The 25,197-nt window shown below is 59.6% G+C and overlaps 4 protein-coding genes across 10 annotated transcripts in view; 3 read left to right on the top strand and 1 right to left on the bottom strand.

Annotated features, from left to right (window-relative positions):
- The first annotated feature begins 2,299 nt into the window (after positions 1-2,299).
- Positions 2,300-5,565, top strand: ATP6V0B (ATPase H+ transporting V0 subunit b). The gene is made up of 8 exons (XM_055139065.1): positions 2,300-2,473; positions 3,175-3,223; positions 3,517-3,600; positions 3,722-3,799; positions 3,974-4,043; positions 4,171-4,222; positions 4,439-4,629; positions 5,274-5,565. Exons 1-8 carry the CDS (start codon positions 2,407-2,409, stop codon positions 5,298-5,300), a joined length of 618 nt encoding a protein of 205 aa, XP_054995040.1. The 5' UTR covers positions 2,300-2,406; the 3' UTR covers positions 5,301-5,565.
- Positions 5,566-6,410: 845 nt separating this feature from the next.
- On the top strand, positions 6,411-18,248 carry B4GALT2 (beta-1,4-galactosyltransferase 2). Of its 2 annotated transcripts, none has more exons than XM_055138205.1 (7): positions 6,411-6,831; positions 8,103-8,455; positions 8,789-9,024; positions 13,881-14,071; positions 14,210-14,332; positions 14,444-14,548; positions 17,388-18,248. In XM_055138205.1, exons 2-7 carry the CDS (start codon positions 8,152-8,154, stop codon positions 17,536-17,538), a joined length of 1,110 nt encoding a protein of 369 aa, XP_054994180.1. In that variant the 5' UTR covers positions 6,411-6,831; positions 8,103-8,151; the 3' UTR covers positions 17,539-18,248. The 2 variants fall into 2 exon arrangements, with proteins under 2 accessions (XP_054994180.1, XP_054994179.1); XM_055138204.1 differs by having other exon boundaries at positions 6,412-6,716.
- A 146-nt stretch (positions 18,249-18,394) lies between these two features.
- Positions 18,395-21,511, top strand: CCDC24 (coiled-coil domain containing 24). 4 transcript variants are annotated; one of them, XM_055138206.1, is made up of 8 exons: positions 18,395-18,839; positions 19,018-19,193; positions 19,308-19,424; positions 19,946-20,020; positions 20,367-20,421; positions 20,784-20,853; positions 20,944-21,022; positions 21,105-21,511. In XM_055138206.1, exons 1-8 carry the CDS (start codon positions 18,714-18,716, stop codon positions 21,337-21,339), a joined length of 933 nt encoding a protein of 310 aa, XP_054994181.1. In that variant the 5' UTR covers positions 18,395-18,713; the 3' UTR covers positions 21,340-21,511. The 4 variants fall into 4 exon arrangements, with proteins under 4 accessions (XP_054994181.1, XP_004614339.2, XP_054994182.1 ...); XM_004614282.2 differs by having other exon boundaries at positions 19,943-20,020; XM_055138207.1 differs by lacking the exon at positions 19,946-20,020.
- A 140-nt stretch (positions 21,512-21,651) lies between these two features.
- Positions 21,652-25,197, bottom strand: part of SLC6A9 (solute carrier family 6 member 9) — a 31,725-nt gene continuing 28,179 nt past the window's right edge. For all 3 annotated transcript variants that reach the window (XM_055138202.1, XM_055138203.1, XM_004614166.3), the window contains 2 exons: positions 22,969-23,139; positions 21,652-22,868 (listed from right to left, as the gene is read on the bottom strand). In XM_055138202.1, coding sequence (XP_054994177.1) covers positions 22,674-22,868; positions 22,969-23,139 — 366 coding nt within the window. In that variant the 3' untranslated portion in view covers positions 21,652-22,673. The remainder of the gene's footprint in view (positions 22,869-22,968; positions 23,140-25,197) is intronic.

Below are 25,197 nucleotides of genomic sequence, written 5' to 3'. Positions count from 1 at the left end.
ATTTTATTTAAGCTTATTTTTGGCTTGGTTTGGCTTTTGAAATTTTTGTTTCGGTTTGGGTTTTTTGGTCACACCCAGCATTGCTCAGGACTCTGCACTCTTGGTGGACTCGGGGGCCATCTGGGATGCTGGGTATTGAACCTGAGTTGACTGTGTGCAAAGCAAGTATCCTACTTGGTGTACTCTCTCTCTCCAGCCCCTTCAGGTAAGTCCTGCATACCTATATGTACCAAGCACTGGAAATGCAGCATTGGCCTCCCCATAAAAAAAACTTTAGGGTGGGTGGGGTGTTAGGACACACCTGGCTCTGTACTTGTGTTCACTCTCAGCAGTGTTCTGGGACTAGTGATTCGGTTCCAGGATCAGCCGCATAAAGGCAAGCACCTTATGTCCTAATGTCCTATTACTTCTTTCTGGGTCTCAACAGAAACCCTTTTTCCTTTTCTTTCTTTCTTTCTTTTTTTTTTTTTTGTGGTGGCGGTGGTGGTGGGCTCATGGTGGACAATATCATTGTCTCAAAAGCCCTGAGACAATGCGGTGCTCAGGGCTTACTCCTGGCTCTGTCCTCAGGGGTCACTTCTGGCAGTAATCAGGCTCATATGCAGTATACCGAAGAGTAAGCCAGAGTTGGCTGCATGCAGCCTTACCCCCTGTGCTGTCTCCCTAGCCCCTCAACAGAAATCTTTATGGTGTTGGGGCTGGAGAGATAGCACAGCGGGTAGGGCGTTTGCCTTGCACGCGGCCGACCTGGGTTCAAATCCCAGCATCCCATATGGTCCCCTGAGCACGGCCAGGGGTAATTCCTGAGTGCAGAGCCAGGAGTAACCCCTGTGCATCGCCAGGTGTGACCCAAAAAAGCCAAAAAAAAAGAAATCTTTATGGTGTTTACATTGGGTGTGGGATGGACAAACAGAATACTTGGCATGCCAAAACGTAGTTGCAATGTTGGAAGGGAATAAGGAAGAGGGGTTGGGAACATTAAATAGTACGATCAAGGAAGGCTTTTGAAGGTGAGTAAAGATGAGATGACAAGGAAGTTACAGAATGAGCCAAATGGATAGCAGAAGCATGAACAGTAGGATGTGGGCCAGAATGTTCAAGAAAGAGCAGGGAGAGCCAGGAAAAGATTCCAAGGACTGGAGTGCATGTTTAGTATGCGGAGGCCCAGGGTGTAATACTGGCTGCCGTTGTGCCAAACTCCCTTGGGAGAGATTCCCCATGCTAGGGAGAAACAGAAGGAGATGGCCCCCGTATCACTTCAGAGTATGGCCTGACCTTCCCCACCTCCCTCCCAGAAGCAGCACTGAAGCCAGTGAAGAGAGTGGAGGAATGTTAGAAAGCGAAATCAGGTAAGGGGTTGAGGAACCACATTGGTAGAAGCTTAGTGAGGCATTAAAATTACACTTTGGGGGGGCCAGAGTGATAGCTCAGCAGGTAGGGTTCTTGCCTTGCACACAGCCAACCCAGGTTTTGACCCTCGACATTCCATAGGGTACCCAGAGCCTGCCAGGAGAAAACCCCTGAGTGCTTTTGGGTGACCCAGAAACAAAGTATACTCGGGGAGCTGGAAAGATAACAGGTAGGGCACTTGCCTTGCATACAGCCAACCCAGGTTCCCTCCCCAGAACTCCATATGGTTCCCTGAGCACCACCAGGACTGATCCCTGGGCACAGAGTCATCAAGCATGTGTCAGGCCCTTAGTTACACCCCCAGTACCACATGATCCCCGCCTGCCTCACTTGGTGCAGCCCAGATGTCCCCCAAACTGCTGGCTGGTGTGGGTGGGGCTATGTAGGATGTGGTGGGGGACCTAGTGTGGCCCCTCAAACAAAAAGTATGTTAGCTCCCCAACTCAACACACACACACACACCCCCGAGCATTTAAAGGGAAAGGACATGATCTTAAGCATCATCAGGACATCATTGGGGCACCAGAGCGAGCGCCCTGCCTGAGTTAGGGTTTTCTGGAAGAAGGCGCTCTAGAGGTCTGAGAGGTTAGCTGGGCAATGGGGTGAGCAGGAAGAAGGATGCTGCAGCAAGCAGAGGACCCCGATACGGAGAGAACCCCCCGCGGCAGGGTCGGACTGCACGCAACGGGCTGCAGCGGGCGGCGGGATCTACGTGAGGGCAGCAAGCTTGTGGGCTAAGCCAGGGAGCAGGGGCTGAGGGCTGGGGCTTGGCCAGGTACCACTGTCCCGAGGCGGCCTCTTCCGAAGCCGAGACTACAACGACCACAATCCCCGGCGCCAGCCGTCCTGGCGACGCCCGGGGTCACGTGGGGGCGGCGCGTCACGTGGGCGGGTCAGGTGACGCTGCGGGGCGGGCGGACGGACTGCGGGGCGGACGGTGGACGCAGGGACGCGGTTTTCTGGCCCACCGATCCGACCCCTGCCGTCGTCGCCGCCATGACGGGGCTGGCGCTGCTCTACTCCGGGGTCTTCGTGGCCTTCTGGGCCTGCGTGGCGGTTGTGGGTGAGGCCGGGCGCTGGCGGGCGGGGCCGGAGCGGGCCCGGCGGGGCCCCGGGATGACGGATCCCCGGTGCGGGCTCTGCGGGGCTGCACCCCTGCCGGAGCCCCGGGGTCTCTAACCGCGTGAGGAGGCGCGCGGCGGGGCCCGGGAGCAGCCTGCGCCCCCTCCCCGCCGCCCCTCCCCCGTCCCCTTGCCGTCCTCCCTCCCCTGCGGCTGACCGGCCCGCTCGGATCCCGAGCCGGCTGCTCCAGTTCCGCTTTTCCTGCCGGCCGATTCCCCGCCCCCCACCCCCACCCCAACCTCCCCCGCTCCCCCTGCCTGTTGGGTCAACAGAGGCACACACCGGGCTGGCGGGATCTGGTGGGATCTGGCGGGGCCCGGCCAGAGCCCTTGCTCTCTCCTTCCCCCAGGGTACTCGGGCCTGTGCCGGCCGCCCTAGGAGGGTCTGGGTCTGGGCTGTCAGCGAGGGAGGGGCGCTAGGATGGGAGTGGCAGAAAAATGGAGGCGGCCCCAGCAGAGCTGCGCCTCGCCAGCCTGCTGTGCTTTTCACCTGGAGGCCTGCCTGAAGACTCACCCTTGAACTTGGTGTGTGTGGGCAGATCTTGGGGCAGCAACTTCGTGACCAAGTCTGGTGGCTCTGCTCTAGGGAAGGGACCCTAATGCCCCTCCCCCTCGCCCCCCTTTTTCTCTCTAACTGCGGCAGGAATCTGCTACACCATTTTTGACCTGGGCTTCCGCTTTGATGTGGCATGGTAAGAGTCTCTGGGAGATAGGAAGTCTCGTCCCAGTGCTCAGGGTTGGGGGGTGGGGAAAGAAATCAGCGGGCTGGAGCACATGCTTTGCCTGCGTGTCCCATCCCCCAGCGTGCCCGGCTCAGTTTCCCAAGCACTGGCCCAGTGGGGCCTCCCGCGGGTGGGGGGGGTACAGAAGCATCAGGAGTGGCCTCCTGAGCACTGCTTAGGAGAGTGGTGTTGGGAAGGCGGGTGGGTTGTGTGCCTGCTTCCCCACCAGGGTTGAACTGCCCTCCTCCCTGTCTCTGTCCCAGGTTCCTGACTGAAACTTCCCCCTTCATGTGGTCGAACTTGGGCATTGGCCTTGCCATCTCCCTGTCGGTGGTGGGGGCAGCGTGGTGAGTCCTGGAGTGCGGTGCCAGGGGGAGGAGTTGAGTCACGGCAGAAGGTGTCACCGGGTTGTTAATCATTCTGGGCGCAAACTTGGGCCCTGTCATTCCATTTCTTACCCTTTACCAGGGGCATCTATATTACCGGCTCTTCCATTATTGGGGGAGGGGTGAAGGCCCCCAGGATCAAGACCAAGAACCTGGTCAGGTGAGTGAGGGCTGTGGGAGATCGTGGGAAAAACACCCCGTCTGCATCTGGCCTGCTTGGGACTTGCCACCTCCTGGGCTGGGGTACTGTGGGAGAAGGTGTCTAGGGACTCTGGGGCAGAAAGTTGGTTTCTCATTTATCTTCTCTCTATCCCCCACTGTCCACCACCTCCAGCATCATCTTCTGTGAGGCTGTGGCCATCTATGGCATCATCATGGCAATCGTCATTAGCAACATGGCAGAGGTATGGAGGACCAGGTTGGGGCGGGCAAGAGTTTTCTAGTGTGTTGAATACGTTACCTATTGATGGGGGCAGGGGATAGGCACAAGGCATAGGAGGTGGCCCCTGATGCTTTTTCTGCTTCCCTCAGCCTTTCAGTGCCACCGAACCCCATGCAATTGGCCATCGGAACTACCACGCAGGTCAGTGAGTGTGAAGACCAAGAGATAAACTGAGTCTTCTCACCCGCATTCCCCCTCGCCCAGCCGTTAACCTCCCCGTTTTGAAGACTTTCTCTACTCAGGCCAGCTTGGCCGCACTGACTGGGGTGGTGATTGCCCCCACTACTCCACGTGAAGCCCTGCTCTGCCCCTCCCCGTGTCCCCGCGTGGCGTGACCGCTCCCTTTCCATTCTGCAGGCTACTCCATGTTCGGGGCTGGCCTCACGGTGGGCCTGTCTAACCTCTTCTGTGGAGTCTGTGTGGGCATTGTGGGCAGCGGAGCCGCACTGGCCGATGCACAGAACCCAAGCCTCTTTGTCAAGATTCTCATCGTGGAGATTTTTGGCAGTGCCATTGGCCTGTTTGGTGTCATCGTGGCAATCCTTCAGGTGCTGAGCCCCCCTGGGGAGCTTCTGAGTCCTAGTCCCAACCCAGCACCGCCCCCTCCCCTACGTCACCCAGAAGTCCGTGGTAGCTTCCAGCCTCATTCCATCTTCTGGTTATCCCTTTTTCGAAGCTTTATTTTTGTCTGCAATCTGGTATCACCGACAACTGTTCTATTTTTCTCTCTGTTGCTTTACGTCTCCCCCTCTCTCTCTTCCATGAAGTCTCTCTGTGCCTGTGCGTCTCTATGTCTCTTTGTCTGTAGCCTAGGCTAGGTGGGGAGCCAGTCTGCCTTTAGCCCTCTGTGTTGGTGTGTCTGCTGACGTGCGTGTGTGTGTCCCCATGAGTTGGTACCTAGGATTTGTTGAGGGTTTAAGTGACTGTGGGTTCCTGACTGGGTTGTCGTGAGTCTTGGCACTCTCCCTGTGCCAACTTCTTTCCATCTGTCTGTCCCACAGCCTTACTCTGTGGGTGTCCACCAGCCCCTGTTGGTGACTGTCACATGCCCATCCAGGTCCAGTTCCCTGTCTGGTCTCTTGGGTCTGTCCTCCTGTCCTGTCGTGGGTTTGGAAGCCTGATCTTCCATAATTTCTCCATAACCTAAGGACTCCTTTCTCCCTGCCTGATTTCTCCTGTTTCTCTTTTACAGACTTCCAGAGTGAAGATGGGTGACTAGATCGTCTGTATGGGTGTGGCCGTGCCCCCCTCTTATTTATTTGTGGTTTTCCTGGGATAGCTGGCATTGTGCCCCTTAACCTTGCCGGAGGCTTGGTGTTCAGGAGCCCTCCCTGCACTCTTGCCGCCTGTCAACTTGGTGGCACTGCCTGGCTGGATCCTTATTGTGGGGAGTGGGTCACTGATGACTGGGCGCAGCCATGCTCCAGGTCCCACCCCATCCTGTCTTCCCAGTGTTTGTGAAATAAACATGGTATTTGTCTGGATCATGCCCCTTCTGTTGCCTTTTTTGCCCTCCATTCACAGAGCCCCCTATAGGCTTATGGACCTCGACTTCATGCGAATCTCTCACGGACTTTTCTGTCTGGTAGCTCTGTCCGTGCTCTGAACAGAGCTGGCTCTAGGGCAGGGAGAGAAGTACTGGGCTGGCTGCCCCTGAGTCTGTTGATAGCAACAAGGGAGTCTGGAGCCGTGGACCCACTTGCTGAGAAGTCCTTGCCTGTGTGCTCAGGACTGACTCTGAGTCCGAGTTAGCTCCATGGGCACATGTGGCCCAACCCCTAGGCAGCGTTCACTCACCCACACTGTGCCCATCTGGGTATTAAGTCCCTTCACTTGCTCCCACCCATCCTGTGACTAGAATCTCCCCTCTCTCAACGTATTCCTGGTTCCCAGACCCACTCAGACTGACCCCTACTACACTCTTGTCCAGCGTCCAGAGACCCAAACCCCAGCCACCTCCAGGGCCCTGCCACTCACACTCCTCCCTATGCTTTTTTAAGTGTCAGGCCTGGCCAGCAGCCCCCTGAGCGGGTTGCTGCCTTTAGTGATGCTGCAATGAATGGATTGATAAATTCCAGGTCAGCCCATCTTCCGGGCCCCTTCCCTGGCTGGGTTTCCGCTGCATCCCAGCCCGGGCTCCTCCACCAGACCCCTCTGCACACTCTCGGTTCTGACCTCGAATACACTGGGAATCCAGCCCCTGGTGCATTCCGACCGACCCGGCCGCTTGCTTCCGCCCCTTTCTGGTCCTGTGCCTCCGGCCGGAGCGCGCGGCGGCGGCGCGCATCGGGTGCGGGCGCGCTGGAGGCGGGGGCCGCGAGTGCGCGCTCGCGGGTGCGCGGGCCGGGCCTGCCCCTCCGAGGCGCCGTAGCGCGGGAGGGAGGCGGCCGCGCTGGTCCGTCGGTCCGCGGGTCCGTGGGTCTGCCCGGCCGCCCGGCCCCGCCCTGCCCCCCGGGGCGGCTCGGCTCCATGGCCGGTGCAAACGGCGGGAGGCGGCCCCGGGGCCGCGGGGACCGCTAACCGGGCGGCGGGAGGCGGCGGGGCGGGCCATGGGGGACGGAGCCGTCCGCAGCCGCCGGAGCCCGGAACCCAGCCCGAACCGGAGCGGCGCCTCCTGCTGAGCCCCGAGAGCTGGGTGAGAGGGGGGGCGCGCGCGGCCCCCGGCCTTGGGCCCTGGGATTCCACACCCGGGCCCGCGAGGAGCTCCCGAGCGCGGCCCCTGACCCCCCCGCTCCCGCCCGCAGGACCCGGTGAGCGAGGCGCGGGCCAGACCCCCGCCTGCCAGCGCCCCTCCCCTCCCCCACCGCGCGCTACCCCCACCGGGCTCCTCCGCCCGCCCCCAGCCAGCCTCCCTCATTGTCCTCGCTCGCCCCAGCCTCGTGGCGCGGCTCTGGCGCTCCCCTGCCTTTCCCCGGGGCTTGAGCCCCGGCCCCTCGTCCACACTCCCCAAATCCACGCCCCACCCCAGGTTCCACACCCACCGGCTCTTTGCAGCCTCCCCCGTCCGGGGGTGACACGTGTTAGGGCTTCCAGCCCCGCCCAAGCTCGCAGCCCCGCCTGGCCGCGGGCTGACCCAGAACCCCTGCCCGGAGCGAGGGGTGGGAATGTGTGCACGTGGGTCGGGCCGTTCTGCGCCGCTCGGGAGACTGTGGACGCGGCCGTGCGAGTCCAGGAGCCCCGGCTTTGTGAGTGTGTGCTGGGTCCCTGTCCCGGGTGTGTCTGTGACTGGCCGGGCAGAGGGTGCTGGAGCAGTGTGCTGTGCCAGAAGTGCCCCCAGGGAGAGGCCCGACGCTTTCCAGGGCCCAAGACTCCAGAACTCCCTGGGGGACTCAGAACCCAGGGCTGAGCAGACCCCAGGAAGTTCATGCGAGTCGTGGAGGTCTTACAGGAAGGCTGTCCCTTGCTCTACCCTATATTTTGAATTTTTGCTCCAGAGGGAAGAGAGCCCCCAAACTTCTGGCCTATATGTGGGCCAGCCAGATGTTAAGCATCACTTGCTACCTGGTCCCAGGTGATGCTCCCTGGAGAACTGCTTTGAAGGCCTGAGTGTAAGACACCCCTGCGCCCTCCCCCCAGCCCCCATGCATGGTCGGTATTCAGTACTGGGTTCCTTTGGCAAACCCCGCTGGAGAGCACTGCCCTGCCTGGGCAGGTGTAGCCTGGTCTGTAGGCAACATTGTTTGTTAGTTAAGGAGAAACACTGTTACCAGGACTCCCGATGCTTGTGGGCATAGAGGGTGTGGATGTGTGTGTTAGGCTCAGTAGTGAGCTGAGTCCCCTCCGTGAGGGCGCCAGGCATGTGCGTGTTGAGGACGTGGTTTGAGTGCTCCGGTGTGTGAGTTGAGTTGCTAGGGGACTGTGCCTGTGTGCCTGTAGGGAAAGTGTGAGTCCTTGGGGTGCAGTGGGGGCTGTCCAAGGGCAGGCCCTTCGTGTGAGGATGTGGGTCTCTCTGCGTTCAGGGGCAGGAGATGGGCAGCTCGCTGCCCTGACCTGCAGACTCTTTTCTCTCCTCCCTACCCAGACCGGCAGCCGGATGCCCGGGCCCAGGCGGGCCGGCGGCCGCCTGCGGGATGAGCAGACTGCTGGGGGGCACGCTGGAGCGCGTCTGCAAGGCGGTGCTGCTCCTCTGCCTGCTGCACTTCGTGGTGGCCGTCATCCTCTACTTTGACGTCTACGCCCAGCACCTGGCCTTCTTCAGCCGATTCAGCGCCCGCAGCCCCGCCCGCGGCCTCCACCCAGCTGCCAGCAGCAGCACCAACTGCTCTCGGCCCAACGCCACTGCCCCCAGCTCCGGGCTCCCTGGGGCCCCCAGTGCCTGGCCGGGCCCCACGGTCCCCGCCCTGCCACCTTGTCCTGACTTGCCGCCTGGTCTTGGTGAGCCTTGCAGGCCCGGGCCTCCCTGTAGGGGTGGGTCGAGCTTGACAGCCTAACTAGGGGAGAGGATCTAGCCTCTTGGGGGGAGGGGGAGGTTCAGCCTATGCCTGGGGATACCCAGGGGGTCACAGTGCTGCACCGGTGGTGCCAGGGATGGAACCAGGGGGAGCCACATGCAAAGCAAGTGTCTGAATCCCTGTACCATCTCTCTAGCCTGCCCGTGGGGACGCCAGGTCTTATGAAAGGGTTGTTCCCGTTGTTCCCTGGGCTCCCTTGCGCCCCCAGGCTGAAGGGTGCCAGCAAAGGCCCGATGCCCGCTGCTGTTCCCTGCAGTTGGCCGCCTGCTGATCGAGTTCACTTCTCCCATGCCGCTGGAGCGGGTGCAGAGAGAGAACCCGGGCGTGCTCCTGGGCGGCCGCTACACCCCCCCTGACTGCACCCCAGCCCAGACGGTGGCGGTCATCATCCCCTTCCGACACCGGGAGCATCACCTCCGCTACTGGCTCCACTACCTGCACCCCATCCTGAGGCGCCAGCGGCTGCGCTATGGCATCTATGTCATTAACCAGGTGCGCTGCCGTGGGCTAGGGCCCCTTACCAACCAGGTGGTGCTATGGGGTGGGACCGTCCTATTAGGTCCCTGCCTGCTCTGGGCAGGGCAGGCCCAGAAGGTGTAAATTTACAAAGGAGCATTCCCCCGGTGTTGTGTGAGCATTGGAGCTTGGCCACTGGTCCTGTGCAGAGGAGGAGCCCTTTGAGAAAAGGGAGAGAGTTCCAGGAATGAAATCACCCTGAGGGCCATGGTCGGCCCCAGGCCTGAGGCCAGAAGCTCAGCCCTGCATGTGAGTGCCGTACACTGAGGCTGCCCCAATGCCCCTCTGTGGCTGTGACTGCCCAGTCCCTGGGCCAGCTCGGGTTAGGAAGTGAAGGTAGACGTGACATCTGACCCAGAGCTATGATGGGGACCCAGGACCCCAGGGCCAGGTGAGGACAGGTGTTGTGTGTTCAGGAACCGTTGGCTAAGGGATGAGTCCAGCACCTGGTACAGTAGCAGAGATGAGGCTGGAGCAGTTAATGAAGCCACGTGTGGAGGGATCCCTGGCAGGTTTGAACCTGGCATGCAAATTCTGGCCTGAAATGGAGCGGAAGCTTTTTTTTTTTTTTTAATTTTTTATTAGAGAATCACCGTGTACAGTTACAAACTTATGAACTTTTGTGTTTGCATTTCACTCATACAGTGATTATTTACCCAACCCTTCACCAGTGTGGGGCTGAAGCTTTAAGGCAGGGGTGGGACCTGTTTTGTGCCCAGGGTCATAATATCAGACCGCGCAGCATAGGTAGCCTACCAGAAGCAGGTGTATTGACCTGTCATGGACCCCGTGATCCTATGTCAAGACATACCTGGCCCTTTTTTTTTTTTCTTTTTGGGTCACACCTGGCGATGCACTCAGGAATTACCCCTGGGGGCTGGAGCGATAGCACAGCGTGGAGGGCGTTTGCCTTGCATGTGGCCGACCCGGGTTCGATTCCCAGCATCCCATATGGTCCCCTGAGCAATTACCTATTAATTACCTATTACCTATTAATTACCAGTAATTACCTATTACTCAGGTAATTCCTGAGTGCAGAGCCAGGAGTAACCCCTGTGCATTGCCGGGTGTGACCCAAAAAGACCAAAAAAAAAAAAAAAAGGAATTACCCCTGGCGGTGCTCAGGGGACCATATGGGATGCTGGGATTCGAACCCGGGTTGGCCGCGTGCAAGGCAAACGCCCTACCCGCTGTGCTATCGCTCCAGCCCCATACCTGGCCCTTTTTTAAAGGGAGAGAAGCATGTAGATTTACTTCCTTTTTTCTTCTCTGTTTTCTTTTCTTTTCTTTTCCTTTTTTGTGGTGGTGGTGGGGGTCATACCGAGCTGTGCTCAGGGTTTACTCCGACTGTGCTCTGGGATCACTCCTGCTTGTGCTCAGGAGACCATAGCGGGGAGGGGGCAGGGATCAAACCTGGGTCAGCCGCATGCAAGGCAAGCATCCTACATGCAGTGCTGTTTCTCTCATCCTGGAGAAGGGCATGAGAGGGAATCCTAGAGGTGGGGTGGTCATTGGGGTTCAGGAAGAGACGGTGAAGGTGCATTTCAGTTGTGCTATCATGGGCTGTGGAGTCATGTGGCAGGAACAGTGGAGAAGGGGAAGTCCGCCTTGACCACTGGACGAAGGGTGATGGCAGGTAGTCTTGGGCCCTGGCAGTATGGATCCCACATCTCTGAGTGAGGCGGGGACACAGGAACTGGACCAGGGCTGGGAACCCTCTCGACTCTTTTTGTTTTTGTTTCTGGGCCACATCCAGTGGTGCTCTGGGGTTACTCCTGTCTTTGCATGCAGGAATCACTCCGGGGTGGGCTCAGGGGATCATATGGGATGTCAGGGATTGAATTTGGGTCAGGTGTGCAAAGCAAACGCTCTTCCTACTGTACCAGCACTCAGGCTCAGGCCCTGGAGGTGGTTCCTAGAATGGACTGTCCTCACTGCCCAGGAATGCAGGGCAGGAGCGGAGAAAGCTACACTGAGGGCCCGGTGGGGAGAGCTGGAGGGGACTCCTCAAGGCCCGAGAGGCAGGAGGGGCCGGAAGCAGGCCAGGCCCAGAGGCCCCGGAGGAAGCTCCCGGAAGGCACCGAAGCAGCTGCACAGCACTGCCGGGGGTGGAAGGCAGGACATGGACTGAGGAGCGTCCAGTGGATTTAGCAACAAGGTGGGCCCAGGGAGAGCCATTTCAGGGGCAGGCTGGGGGCGGAAGCAGATTGCAGTGGGCTGGGAAAGGAATCAGATTTGTCAAAATGCAAATAGCCAATTGGAGACAACTCTTTTAAAAAAAAAAAGCAGAGAAGCAAAGACAAAAGGTAGGGCGTTGGCCGTGGGAGGAGTTTCAGAAGAGAAAGAGGTGAGGGTGTTCTAGAGCCCGTGGGGGTCAGTGGCTCTGGCTGCAGGGGCAGGAGATGGGCACTGACTTGGAGAACTGGTGTGGTGTGGGGAAAGGAGGGGAGGGAGGGGGCCAGTTGGGGCCGGGGGCAGTTGTCAGGCAGAGTGGAGGGGCTCTTGTCCTTTCCCCCCACTCTAGGAACCCTTGCTTCAGCCCGGAGAGCTGGGGGCAGGGCCCCACATGCAGCTCCCATGGGCTCGCCCTGGGTCTGCATCCTGGTCCTGGCCCCTCTGCAAGTCCTGTGCTTGTCATGTCATGGGGGAGACAAGTGGACGTAGCCCGACCCTGCCCTGGACTCGAGGCTGGGGGGAGGGGACCAGGCCCTGTGGCTTCTGTAGACACAGTCTATGACTGCTCGTCTCCAGGGTCCCCACTGGCTCAAAGAGGACTCCAAGTAGGGACCTTGGGACATGGGTGGAGGGATATGGGCCCTCGGTGGGGGTGGTGGCTGAGAAACAGTAGCAGTGTGGGCCAAGGACATTAGTACTATGCTAATATAGATGACTTTCTTAAAGAAAGTTGGTTTTTTTGTTTGTTTGTTTGTTTGTTTGTTTTTTTGGCTTTTGGGCTACACTCAAGTGGTGTTCAGGACACTCCTGGCTCTGTACTCAAGGATCACTCTTTTTTCTTTTTTCTTTTCTTTTTGGGTCACACCCGGCGATGCACAGAGGTTACTCCTGGCTCATGCACTCAGGAATTACTCCCAGCGGTGCTCGGGGGACCATATGGGATGCTGAGAATTGAACCCGGGTCGGCCGCATGCAAGGCAAATGCCCTCCCCGCTGTGCAGCCCCTTAAGGATCATTCTGGGAGGGCTCAAGGGATCTCGGGGGAATCACATAGGGTGCTGGGAATTGAGCCCAGGTTGGCATATGCAATACAAACACCCTACCTGCTGTGCTTCCACTCTAGCTCCACTTTAAGATTTTAATTTTTAGGGGCCGGAGCGATAGCACAGCGGGTAGGGCGTTTGCCTTGCACGCGGCCGACCCGGGTTCGATCCCCGGCATCCCATATGGTCCCCCAAGCACCGCCAGGAGTAATTCCTGAGTGCAGAGCCAGGAGTAACCCCTGAGCATCGCTGGGTGTGACCCAAAAAGCAAAAAAAAAAAAAAAATTTTAATTTTTAATTAACAATTATATATCAGATGGTCCTGGGAGTGGCTCAGTGGCAGAGTGCATGAGTGCATGCCTTTGATGTGTGAGGCAATGGGTTTGTTCCTTAGTGAACCTACAACACCAAAGAACTAAACATTTTTTCTTCCAGAAAAATGCAGAAGTGACATGTCATATCACACATCACCTGTCACTTTGGAAGCGTTCCTTATCCCTGGAGCCCATCTGATAGCATGGAAACTAGGACACTTTCTGAAGTAAAAGACATTTTTTTTGTTTGTTTTTGGGACATTATCTGGCTATGCTCAGGGATCACTCCTGGCAGATTTGAAGGACCATATGGGCTCCTAGAGATCGAACCTGGGTCAGTTTCGACTGACCAATGCAAGTGCCCTATCTGCTGTACTATCTCTCTGGCCCGAAAGGTAGAGACATTTTAGAAGTGTCCATATCATGTCCTTAAGAGCAATAGTTGTGGGGACCAGAGCAATAGTACAGCGGGTAAGGCACTTTCCTTGCATGCCACTGCCCCAGCTTCGATCCCCAGCATCCCATATGGTCCCCAGAGCCCCGCCAGGAGTGATTTCTGAGTGTATAGCCTGGAAAAACTCCTGAGCATTCAGGTGTGCCCCCCTCCCAATTTTTTTTTTTTTTAAGGAGCAACAATTGTAGGATTTCCCTTTCTTCCATCTTCCTTTTAACCCTCTGTAAAGTGTCATCCTTGAGGAATTCCTCTTATATTATTTGCTACCCTTGTGCATAAGTAAACTATGAAGGGGCTAGAAAGATTGCCCAGTGGGTAGGGCGCTTGCCTTCTACACAGTCAACCCTGGCACTGCATATGGTTCTCGAAGCCAAGAGTGACTCCTGAGTGCAGATCCAGGAATAAACCCTGATTATAGATAGATGTGGCTCCATACCAAAAGAGCAACAAAAAATGAATAAACTCTGAAGGGACCCAGGTCCAGGGTGCTGACAAAACCAGATCCCTGCAAAGAAAGAGAATTGTCAAAGGAAAGGGCTGCTGGCATGAGCTAGGGAGGGTTGTGTGGATGCCGAATGAGTGAGCTGCTCAGCTGTGACCATGGGACCCTCGGCCTGGGCCCCGCAAGACCCAGGTGTGACAAGTGTTCCAGGCAGGAGTCCTGCCAACCAGGGCTGTGTCGAGAAGGGTCCTGCACTAGAGGCCGGGCAGTGCTGTCTAGAGAAGGTCGCATCCAGCTCAGCAGCTGGATTTGGCCCTGAGGGCGTGGGGGGGAAGCCCTGGACACCGCTCCAGGCAGTGGTCAGGGGAGCTCTGGGCATCTGCTGATGTGGACCCCGCCCTCAGCACGGTGAGGACACCTTCAACCGGGCCAAGCTGCTCAACGTGGGCTTCCTCGAGGCACTGAAGGAAGACTCGACCTACAACTGCTTCATCTTCAGTGACGTCGACCTGGTTCCCATGGATGACCGAAACCTCTACCGCTGCGGCGACCAGCCTCGCCACTTTGCCATCGCCATGGACAAGTTTGGCTTCAGGTGAGGGCTCCCATTGCAGGGGTGCCTGGGCCCTGCAGCCCCACCTCACCCAGGCCCTCGCCCTCCACCCAGTCCCTCTCTGCCCTTCACCCGGGATCCCCTGAAGACCCTGGCAGACGCCTGCCCTCCGTGCCCTAGGCTGCCCTATGCCGGCTACTTTGGAGGCGTGTCGGGCCTGAGTAAAGCCCAGTTTCTGAGAATCAATGGCTTCCCCAACGAGTACTGGGGCTGGGGTGGTGAGGACGACGACATCTTCAACCGGTGAGTAGGGTGGCGGCGGGAAGGGGCCCGGAGGCGGCGGGGGCACAGGCGGGGTGGGCTCCTGGCCCCTCCTGTGGCCTGCTGCTGCAGCCCGTCTGTCCCCACCCTCAGGATCTCCCTGACTGGGATGAAGATCTCGCGCCCGGACATCCGCATAGGCCGCTACCGCATGATCAAGCATGACCGGGACAAGCATAACGAGCCCAACCCTCAGAGGTGACCCCCAGCACCCCTGTCCCCGAGGGCCCCTGACTGACCCCTGACCTCCTCCAGGAAACTTCCCAGGATCACTGGTCCTTGGAGGTGGTCCCAAGGCTTTGGGATAGGTCTCTGGGAATTCCAGCATCTCCCTGATTCTTCGGATGGCGGCCCCATCCGAAGGTCACGCTCAAGTCGAGACCTTCCTGTCTGTGTCCACAGGCCTCACTGGTGCCAGGCCAGAGAGGACAGCTGGTGGGCACTGGGCACAGCTCCTGCATCCCGCTACCCCATCTGAGGAGAGGACAAACTGGATTGAGTGGCAGTTCAGGCTCCAAGGCGTGCCAGTGCCACTGTGAAATGACACCGGGTGTCTGGTCCTGCTCCCGAGCTGCCAGGGCCACACCCAGTCCTGACTCTCCGGAGTGAAGCTCCTTCTGCGGAGCACTGGGCACTTGCAGCCCCCGGTGGTTGGGATGGGGCAGTCCTGGTAGAGAGGGAGTGGGCCCAGGAGGTCTCCTGGAGAAGGTGGGAGTGCGTAGGAGGAGGTAGGGCTGCAGAGAGTTCCTTGGCTCACGCAGATGGGGCCCAGAGCCCCGGGACACAGGGCCGAGTTCCCCAGGCTAACAGAGGAGGCGGGTGGGTCAAAGGGAGAGCACTGTAGGAGCCGGCTTGAGTATGTGCATGCATGCGCCGGGGCCCCGAAGCTCCTCGGGAGGCAGAGCTGCAGGCTGCGGGTGGGCAGTGGGAGCGGTGGTGCTGGAGGGGTGGAGGTGCTCCCTCCCAGGCTCGGGGTAGGGAAGAGGCAGCATGAGAGGAGGGATCATGCTTGGATTTCGGAGTGTGAGCGGGAATATGAGTGGCAGCACAGACGTTGGTTGATGCTCGACAGGAGCCTGGAGCTCTGGGCGTGTAGAGAGCAGAAACCAAAGGCCTTTCAGAGGAACTCTGGCAGACGGAGAGGTGGCTCGTGGGGCCGCCTCCCACTGCGTACGGGGGTCTCGGGCTCGATCCCCAGCGCTGTGGCATCCCCCCACTCTCAAGCACCATGTGAGCAGCTCCCCTATACCTCCTCACAGCCCCCAATTAAAAGAAATGCTGGGTTGTTGATGGCCCAGAAGAGTGCATCCAAGGGAGCGAGCTCAGTGTTGGCGGGCCAGAAGACCAAGCCACTGGGCCCAAGGTGGAAGAGGAACTCTAGAAGCGTGTGTCAGCGGCCGGGGGCCTGGAACTACACAGGCTAGAAGCCATCACCAATCACTCAAGTCTGCCTTACTCAGGGAAAGTAGCAAGATAGCCAGAACTCTCTGGCTTTCTATAGAGGAAAGATAACTGTGGCCCATCTGCCTACTCGCTTTTGCCTCCGAGTTAGGAATTCTAGGTCTTTCTTTCCTTCTTTCCTTTGTCTGGTTATTTATTTATTTATTTATTTATTTATTTTGAAGCGGGGTGCTCACCTGGTGATGCTCAGGGGTTACTCCTGGCTCTGGACTCAGGAATTACTCCTGGCAGTGGTCAGGGACCGTATAGGATGCAGGACCATATAGAATCAAACCCAAGTCAGCTGCAAGCAAGGCAAATGCTGTACCTGCTATCCTATCATTCTGCCTGTCCGCTTCTCTCTGTTTTTGGGTTACGCCCAGCAGTGCTCAGGGCTTACTCTTGGCTCTGCACCCAGGAACCACTCCTGGCAGGCTCGGGGGACCACATGTGGAGCCAAGGATCAAGCCCGGGTCAGCCATTGTTGCGAGGCAGGCTCCCTGTCTGCTGTGCTCTCTCTCCAGCCCCTCTCCTGGCCTTTTCTTTGCCATCCCTAAACCATCAGAGTCCATTTACTTTTCTCTTCCTACCTCTGCCTCTTCTGTGGCATGTCACATGGGTCTTCCCTGCGTCCCTCCCCTTGCCCAGAGCCAGCTCAGGTCCTCTGCTCATTCTCCCCAAACTGGGCTCAGTCCCTCACTTGCAGGCTAAGTGATGAATTGTTCCCTTCAACTTGGAGCCCTGCTCGTACCTCATCCCACAGGCACGTTAAGCTCTTGCTTGCTGTGCAGTCTGTTCCCAGGTCAGGACCTGCCGGTGCCCTTCCCTCTCTGCCTGGAGGGCCCCAACCTCTGTCATGCCTGCGAGGCCCCAGCCTCCCCTTCCCAGGCAGCCAATTTGGTCCCCTTCTCCCGTGTGCCTTAGAACCCTGAGATTTTTGTCACCCTTGAGGAGCAGACTCGTCCTGAGAGGACACGCCTCACTGTCACTCTCACTCGCTGTCTCCCTTCTATGACCCTGATGCTTAGATCCCAGCCTGGGCCCTGGGGACCGCTCAGGCCAGAGATTGTGGAAGAGTGACTCCTGGGTGTGGCATGGAGAAGGGGCGACAGGTTCGGAGGAAAAGGATGATACACCTGACGTGGGCAGTGGCATTTGGTGTACCCCTGGGGTGTGCCCTGTGAAGGCAGTGCAGGGAGCTCTGAGCTGAAAGATTTGTGGAAGTGTGTTGTTTCTGGACTCGGGTGAGGTGTGGTTTTTTTTGGGGGGTGTTACATCTGGCAATGCTCAGAGGTTACCCCTGGCCCTGCACTCAGGAATTACTGCTGGCAGTGCTTGGGGGACCATATGGGTTGCCAGGGATTGAACCTGGGTCAGCCCCGTGGCCTTCCCACTGGACTATTGTTCTGTCCCAGGGGTTGAGGTCTTGGCGAGGGGGACGAATACAGAAGTAGAAGCACTCCAGTAGGTGGAGGGAGTGCCCAAGGAGGACTTGGCCACCCCTGGGAGAAGCCGGGGTGGCTGGAGAGTCAGCCCCGAAGATCCTGCTTGGGCCCAGCGGTCAGCCCTAATTGGGACCCATTTCTCCCCTGTCTAGGTTTACCAAGATCCAGAACACCAAGTTGACCATGAAGCAGGACGGCATTGCGTCTGTGCGGTACCAGGTCCTGGAGGTCTCGAGGCAGCCGCTCTTCACCAACATCACGGTGGACATTGGGCGGCCCCCGTCTAGGCCTCCCTGGGGCTGAGCGGATGGACAAAGGCTCCTGTTGCCAAGGACTACCCGCCAGAGGCCTGTCCTGCGGCCTGGCGGTGACTGCTGTGGGGGCCCCAGGACTCAGACTGTGGCCGCTGTTTTCCAAGGATCTCCAGTAGGTTGCCTCACTGCAGCTGGAAGTTTCCGAACCTACTTTGGGGGGCTTCCATCCTGGGCAGGCCCCTCAAGTGTGGCCCTCTGGGGTGGACCATTCTTCCTGCCCCTCCGTTCCCAGCCCAGCCTCCCTCACTGTCAGGCTTGGGCCAGCCCCTGCACTGCCTCGCTGAGTGGCCAGGCCAGGTCGCTCCACCTCTCTGTGCCTCAGTTCCCCCTATTCCTCCTGAGTCCCCTAGGGCCTGGACGTATGACCAGGGGCAGTGTCTCTTCTAGGGGGGATTCTCAGACCTGAGGGTGGGGGTCTCCGTGCTCCTAGGGGAGGGGAAACCTTTTCCATTCAACACTGTAGGGGCAAACTGGTGGGCCCCTACTGCTGAGGAGCAGCCCCAGGGGGGCCCAGAGTGGGGTGCTGAGTCACTTCCTGGGATCTTGGGGTTGGGCATTGCATGGGAGGCAGGTGCGGTGTGGATGGGTCAGTCTGGTTCCGCCTCCCGGCTCCAAGAAGGCAGTAGCCCCAGGGCCCAGCTTGTGTTTGTACATTGCACAGAAACTTGTGTGGGTGCTTTAGTAAAAAACGTGAATGGAGCTGGCCTTCCGATCTGGGGCTGGAGACCTGGATCCCTGAACCAGTGCCGGAGGGAGAGCCGCTTTGCTCAGGAAGGGCTTGGTGGGTGGGTCACCCCCGCCCTAGCTCGGGTCCGGGGAGGCAGCGAGGCTGTAGGCCCTGGGGACTCCCGGGCCGTGCTCCAGGTGCGGAGGGCCACGCCGAGATGGTTTGGATTCCGCGCGAGCCGGGCGCTTGCCGGTGCAGGGGCGGGGCCTGGCGGCGGCGTTACCAAGGCAACAGCGCGTGCGCGCGGCGGGGCGGGCCCTGGTTCCCGCCGCTCGGCTACCCTGGGCCCCCTGGCGTCTGCGGGAGCCAAAGAGGCAGCGCCCCGAGCCTCTGAGCCGGGGGTCGCGGTCGGGAGGTAGCGGGGCTGCGGCCCGTGGACGGGGCGCGGCCTCCGGGGGTTCCCAGCGCGGCGGCCCGCTGGCCCGCAGGTCCGGGCCATGCCCCCAGACCCCCCATCTCTATGGGACCTGGTGAAGGAGCATGTTCCCCTCCCCGAGCGGCCCGAAGTGAAGCGGATTCTGGGCGAGACCACGGTGGAATTGAGTCTGGAACTGCGGGCAGAGGTGGGGAGTTGAGCCGCAACCCACCCCGAGCGTCTCTCGCGACCCGCCTGATGGTCCCCGGTCCCCGGCCTGCCCAGTAACTTGTGGAGCTTTTGGTGGACTTTTACTGTCCACCCGCCCCCGCGCCCCGTCGCCACCCCCACCTCCCCCCTGTCGCGAGGTGTCCCAGTTCTTGCAGATGATGATGCTGCGCTCCCTGCTCCGTGAGGCCCGATCCTCCCGGGGCCCTGGTCGCCGCCCGGCCGCTGACCCTACCTCCCTCCTGGCACCGTCACCCCTGCTAAGGGACCTCCTGCGCCAGGAGCTCCGGCAGCTGCTCCAGGCTCTCCAGCAGAAGGCCATCCGCGAGGGCAGGTGGGCACCCCGGGCCGCAGCAGCCCAGCGGGGCTGCACCTGATCAGGGAGCCAGGGCAGTGCCCACTATGGTTCCCAGAGGAGCGTCTGAGTTCCTGCCCGGCCCTGCCACAGGGAGCAGACCCAGGCGTGGGTCCAGTACAGCCCCCGGGTCCTGCACTTTGCCTTGGAGGAGCCCAAGTATGACCCGCCGGCGCTTGAACGGTTCCTGATGAGAGCTGATGAAGCCAGGTAACCCACAGGAGAGAAGGGGTCTGCTCCCGGCTGCTGGTCAGGCCCCTTGACTGCAGAAAGGAACTCCCTGTCTAGAGGCTTCTTGCGTAGGGATCTGCCTCTGAGGACCGCAGAAGCCCAGGTGGCAGCTCCCTGATGGAAGACATGTGAGGGGCCTGAAGAAAATGGTTTGAGCTGCATCGGAGTAGGAGAAAGGGATTCTTTGTAGATGCAAGAGTTTTGCAGAAAGAGGAGTGATAGGTGCCAACAAGGATGGGGCAGGAGGCCGTGGGTTCTTGTGGATAGCAGCGGCTTCTAGGGGCCCTCGGAGGTGGTCCCTGCCCCAGGGCTGTGGAAGCATTACTGCTTGGTTGCAGTCATGCACAGGGATGCAGGGCCGAGGTCACACTGGAACTCTGAGTTTGTGGCTTTCCCTGGAAAGGGCATAGACCTGTCTCAGAAGTGGAGCTCATGCTCTGATGGTCTGGGGTGCAGGGGCTATGTACGGGGAGAGTGACGTCCACTCCATCTGCTAGCAGCCAGCCCAAGGACCTCAGTGTCATCAGGGACCAGCTGAATGTGTCCAGCATTGACCAGGTGGCCCAGCACCTGCGGTGAGCCCGCTGAGGGTGCAGTGGAGGGGTAGCCAGCCAGGGGAGCCCTGGAGTTGCCCCAGAGTGCAGACAGAGAAGGGGACCAGGGACACTGTGGGAGAGCAGGTCGCCTGGGGAGAGCCTTGTAGGTACCACTAAGAGCCGGAAAGGACAGGGGGTGCCCATGTCAGCTTGGGATGGGGCCAGTAGTGGGGGGGGGAGCACCCCAGCAGCAAAGGGTGTGGTGGGCTGAGCAGAGATCACTGGGGGTGAGGCTGAAGGTTGGGCTGCGTGGGGGTGGGGGAGGGGTGCTCAGCTCAGCTGAGACTGTCCTGGGGCGCTGGTTCTGCACACCCTCGTGTCCCAGGGGCCTCCTGAAGGACGAGTGTCGCAGCTTGGAGGGGGAGATCCACCGCCTGCAGGTGAGCGCAGCCCTGCCCCCACCTGGTGTGAGAACCCCAGCTTGTGTATATGGGGGGGCGGGCATGGGCTGTGTGCCTCCAGGGCTGTTTCTCCTCTGTGCCCACTTCATGTTTGAGGCTCTGGTGCAGCCCCTCCGTGCCGTCCCCCCACAGAAACTGGCTGGTCGTGGCCCAGCTTCTGCTTCCTCCTCCGCTAGACGTGGGCCAAGGCTGGCCACCACTTTGCCAAACTTGCTGAGCTCTTTGGGTTGGTGGGGGGCTGGTATTCCCCTGGGCAGGGGCAGCATGGGAGGAGCCCCGTCTTGGGAACCGGCCCAGCTCGGGGTGGGCCAGGTGGGTGAGGGAGCCAGCTCTCTCTGCAGCGATGCCTGGAGGAGGAGCACGAGGGGCCACCCCAGCCCTCGGAGGCTGCCCCGGACCTCACCTTGGCAGGTGAGGATGCCTGGCAGGCTCCAAGCACCCCACCCCACGCTGGCACAGCCCCTGGTGAAGCTGGGGTTTCCCTGCTCTGCCCCCCTCCAGAGCTACAGGAGCAGAAGGCGGCCATGCTGCGGGAACTGAAGGCCGCCCCCCCGCCCTCCAGCGTCCCCCACAGTCCCTGGTAAAGCAGTGCTTGGGGAGGGGGGAGGCTGCACCGGGCTGCCTCAGGGGCGGCTCCCTCACGGCCACTCCTGTCTGTCCAGGCAGCAGACCTTCGGGTCCAGACAGGCCTTCCTACCTGTGCCTTGCCCCCGGGGTACCGCTGGAGTTTGGCCTCAGACCCTGCAGTGCTGTCTGCCTGCTCCTCCTCGGGAGAGCCGTCCCCAAGCCCAAGGCCTGGCCTCCACCTGCCGCTGGGGCCGGAAGCTTCAGTATAACCCCAGGACCAAGCCAGCACTCCCAACATTGTCCAGTGGAGCGCCCCAGGCCCCCTCTTGAAGTGTTGGCCACTGACCAGGGGGTCTGCTTCTGCTGGAACACCCCCCCCGCCCGCCCTCCTTCCCCAGCGCTGGCCGCATCTCCGCTGCATTTTCCCCTGCGGTGGGTGGGTGGGTGATCACAACCAGGAAACCCCGGAGCTTTGTCTGTGTCCCCTCCACCCTCCCTGCTCTTCCAGGCTTCTGCCCCAACCTTCCAAGCCTTCATCCTTCTTGTCCCTACCCTCCACCCAGCCCTGCCTTTAGGGGTCTCCTCCCCGCCCATACTCCTGCTCCCCCGGGGGCCCAGACAAAGCACAACAGTGGCTCAGAGTCAGGAATAGAAATTTCATTAAAATCTATGGACTTTTCAAATCCTAGTGGTGCACAGTGGGCAGGGCTGGGCAGCGCACCGTTATTGCTACGGAGGGTTAGAGACACTGGTCAGGCTGTCACTGCACAGTGGGGCAGAGGGGATGGACAAACGGACATCGCAGGGCTGGGGGGAGGGACGAGCGGGCTGGGGCCATTTGGCACGTGAACAGAGCAGCCCAGTTGGGGAAGCCTTGCCCTGGGCCTGTGGAGGGAGGACGGGGGGGTGGGGAGTGGGATGTAGAGGGCCCCTTCCCCAGGGCTCGGAGCAGCACCCTGGCCCAGACCCCTCCGAAACTGGCGCTTGGGGCAGGTCACTGGATCCCAGGGCCTCTGCTGGCTGGGCCTGACAGCGGGCACAAGTGAGGGGCAGGGACCCCAGGGCCATAGAGTAAGGTGCAGGCGGGCCTGGAAGACGGGTTGGGCCCCAGGCTGGGGGCTGGGGAGTGGCAACGACAGATAATACGACTTTGACAAAAAGAACCACACGGACAGACAGGGCCGGCAGGCCGCACAGCCTGACAGGTAACACTGCAGCCACCCAGCACCCCCGGGTCCAGGGGGACAGTGTGGACTGGCCTGGGCAGAGGCTGGGGTGTGCGCTAAGGACAGCAACACTGGTCAGGGGGCTGGAGGCCCGAGGAGAGGTACAGGCGGAGGGGGGCCTGCCCAGACCTCAGCTCAGGCCAGAGCGGGGGGCGTCAGAGGCCATGTCAAGCCCCTCAGCCCTTGGGAACCTGGCTAGTATCCCCTCCAAAGTGCTTTGGGCCCCCTAGCAACCCTCCCACCCCTTCCCTGTGCCCCCCCACTGCCATCTTGGCACCCAAAGGACCTGTAAACACTGGGGACTCGAACCCGAGTGGCCGCCCCAGCAGTGGTGGCCGAGAGGCGGCCGCGTCCTGCCTGTCCACTGCCGCCCCAGTCTCTGTGGGAGCACGGGGTGGGGGCGAGGTGCTCCCCACGGCGGTGCTCAGGCAGCAGGGCTCATATCCGGGAGTCCTGCAGGCGGCCAGAGCCGTGACTGCCCACAACTGGGATCTGGGCCTTATCCGGGTGCAGCGGCTGCACCTCAAGCCCGTCATCAGGGGAGGGCGGCATGGCGGGGGCATAGCGTCCCGTCCGGTGCTCCAGGAGCGCAGGGCCCCAATCTCTGCTTGGCCTCGTGGCATTTTTCAAACGCTGCAGGAATGAGGGGAGGGCGGGGCACATCAGCTGGGAGCCCCTTAGCTTCAGCCACCACGCCTCCCCCCCTGCAACCCGCCACTGACCCTGTCCTCACCTGGAGGAGGGTGTCCCCATCTGTGCGGCAGAGCTGGAACAGGGCGTAGAGGGGGATGCAGATGACCGAAGACAGAGCCATGAGGAAGCCGATGGCCACAGCCCAGCCTGGGTACTGGTAGTGGTTGTAGGTGATTGGCCGGTACTGGATCACGGTGAAGATAAGGATGAACTGGGGGGAGGGGGGAGCAGAGGAGTAGGTGAGGTGAAGCCTGACCCGCCACTGTCACCCGCCACTGCCACCCCCCACACCCAGGCCTTAGTCATTCCTCTTAGCTGGACCCACTCCCTCCCTCTCCAGTTCTCCCTGCGCTAGTTCAGGTTGGAGGGGCAACAGTGGGAGCGAGCTTGCAGGGCACGGTGGAAGGTGCCGGCCTGTCTGCTCTGACCCCCGAGCACAGCCATAGGGAACGGTTCAGCGGTGGTCAATTCGTGAAGTCAGTTAGTTCTGCTACAAGACTTGCGAAAGTTCCCTACAGTCCACAGGAGTACGGCTGAGGCTTCCGCCACCAGACCTGGGCTACCTCAGCTCACTGTTCTGACAATGCTACTCCTGTCATAGTGTCTCAACTATGCCCAGTATTTCCCGCCATTGCATTTATTTTGGATACTCCACTCCTTTCTCTTGTCAAACCCTGCACAAATGCCACCACCTACAAGAAGCCTCTGAGGATTGCACACCACCTCCTGAAGGCCCTCTCCAGGGTGTCTCCCTGGGGTCTGTGCACTGCACAAGCCAGGAGGGTGGACAGCCACCCTGGAGACCTCAGCTGCATCCTTGAGCCCAGGTTCCCCCAGCCCGCCTGCTGACTCTTCTGGAGGGCAAGACCCACATCTGAGACCCTGTGACCAATTGGGAGCTATCATACACTCCCTAAACAGATTCAGAGCCTACCCCCAGCTCAGACAAACACTTTCTAGAGCTGGCAGAAGGAAGGCTTTGTCAAAAGAGCTTTTTGGAAATAGAAACATATACAAAAATATATAATCACGGGGCTGGAGAGATAGCACAGCGGGTAGGGCGTTTGCCTTGCACGCGGCCGACCCGGGTTCAAATCCCAGCATCCCATATGGTCCCCTGAGCACGGCCAGGGGTGATTCCTGAGTGCAGAGCCAGGAGTAACCCCTGTGCATCGCCAGGTGTGACCCAAAAAGCAAAAAAAAAAAAACCAAACAATAAACTGAGTCCTTTCAACCCACTCCTTGGCCTCCTTTAAAAAAAAAATATATATATATATATAATCACTATATCACTGTCATCCCGTTGCGCATTGATTTGCTCGAGCGGGCACCAGGAACATCTCCAGACTTGTTATTACTGTTTTTGGCATATCGAATAAGCCACGGTACCTTGCCAGGCTCTGCCGTGCAGGCGAGATACTCTTGGTAGCTTGCCGGGCTCTCCAAGAGGGACAGAGGAATCGAACCTGGATTTGCCGTGTGCAAGGCAAACGCCCTACCTGCTGTGCTATCGCTCCAGAAATATATAATAAAGTGTATATAATACAGATACAGAAGGAAGGGCTGTGAAGATGTTCATGTCCTTTTTTTCTGTGTTTGTTTTTGTGCTATACCAGGCAGTGCTCAGGGCTTACTCCTGACTCAGTGCTCATGGGTCACTCCTGGTGGGGCTCAGGGGACCATATATCACTCCAGTTCTAACATGTCTTGTCTGCAGAAGCCTGGATTTAATCCCCAGCCCTTCATGGTCCCCCAGTACCACCAGGAAGGACTCCCGAGCACTGAGCTGGAGTCGACCCTGAGCACTGGTAAGGCTGACTCTGACTCGAAAACTAAAAAAGGAAAAAGAGAGGAAAATGAAAAAGCAAGTATGACCACCAGGTCTCAGCATCCGCGGGGCCTGGAGCCCGACCCTGGCCTTCTCCAGCCTGGCATTTGGGCACACAGTGGGCCAAGGCAGTCTCCTGCTCTTTTCGGGACACTTCCACTCCTCCAGCTCCAAGGCCAGACCAGTGGTCAGCTCGGGTGGCCATGTCGGGCTTGGAAAGATCCCAACCCCGACATGGTGGAAGCTGCAGCCCTCAGGAGCCTCTTCACAAGACAAGTCAAGTGGAAATTCGGGGTCACCTCATGACCCAGGAGCCAGCTGGGCAGGACTGGACTCAGGGCGGCGCTGCAGCTGGGTGCAGCCTCTGCCCCTCCAAGGTGGCTCTGGGCCTCTCTGGGGCGTGGGCACCACACTTCCAGCACCACCACCCTGCACCCCTGC

Source organism: Sorex araneus, chromosome 5 (genome assembly GCF_027595985.1).
Source record: "Sorex araneus isolate mSorAra2 chromosome 5, mSorAra2.pri, whole genome shotgun sequence".
Classification (NCBI taxonomy): domain Eukaryota; kingdom Metazoa; phylum Chordata; class Mammalia; order Eulipotyphla; family Soricidae; genus Sorex; species Sorex araneus.
Note: the sequence above shows the minus strand (reverse complement) of the source record. Positions and strands in the feature narration are given on the sequence as shown.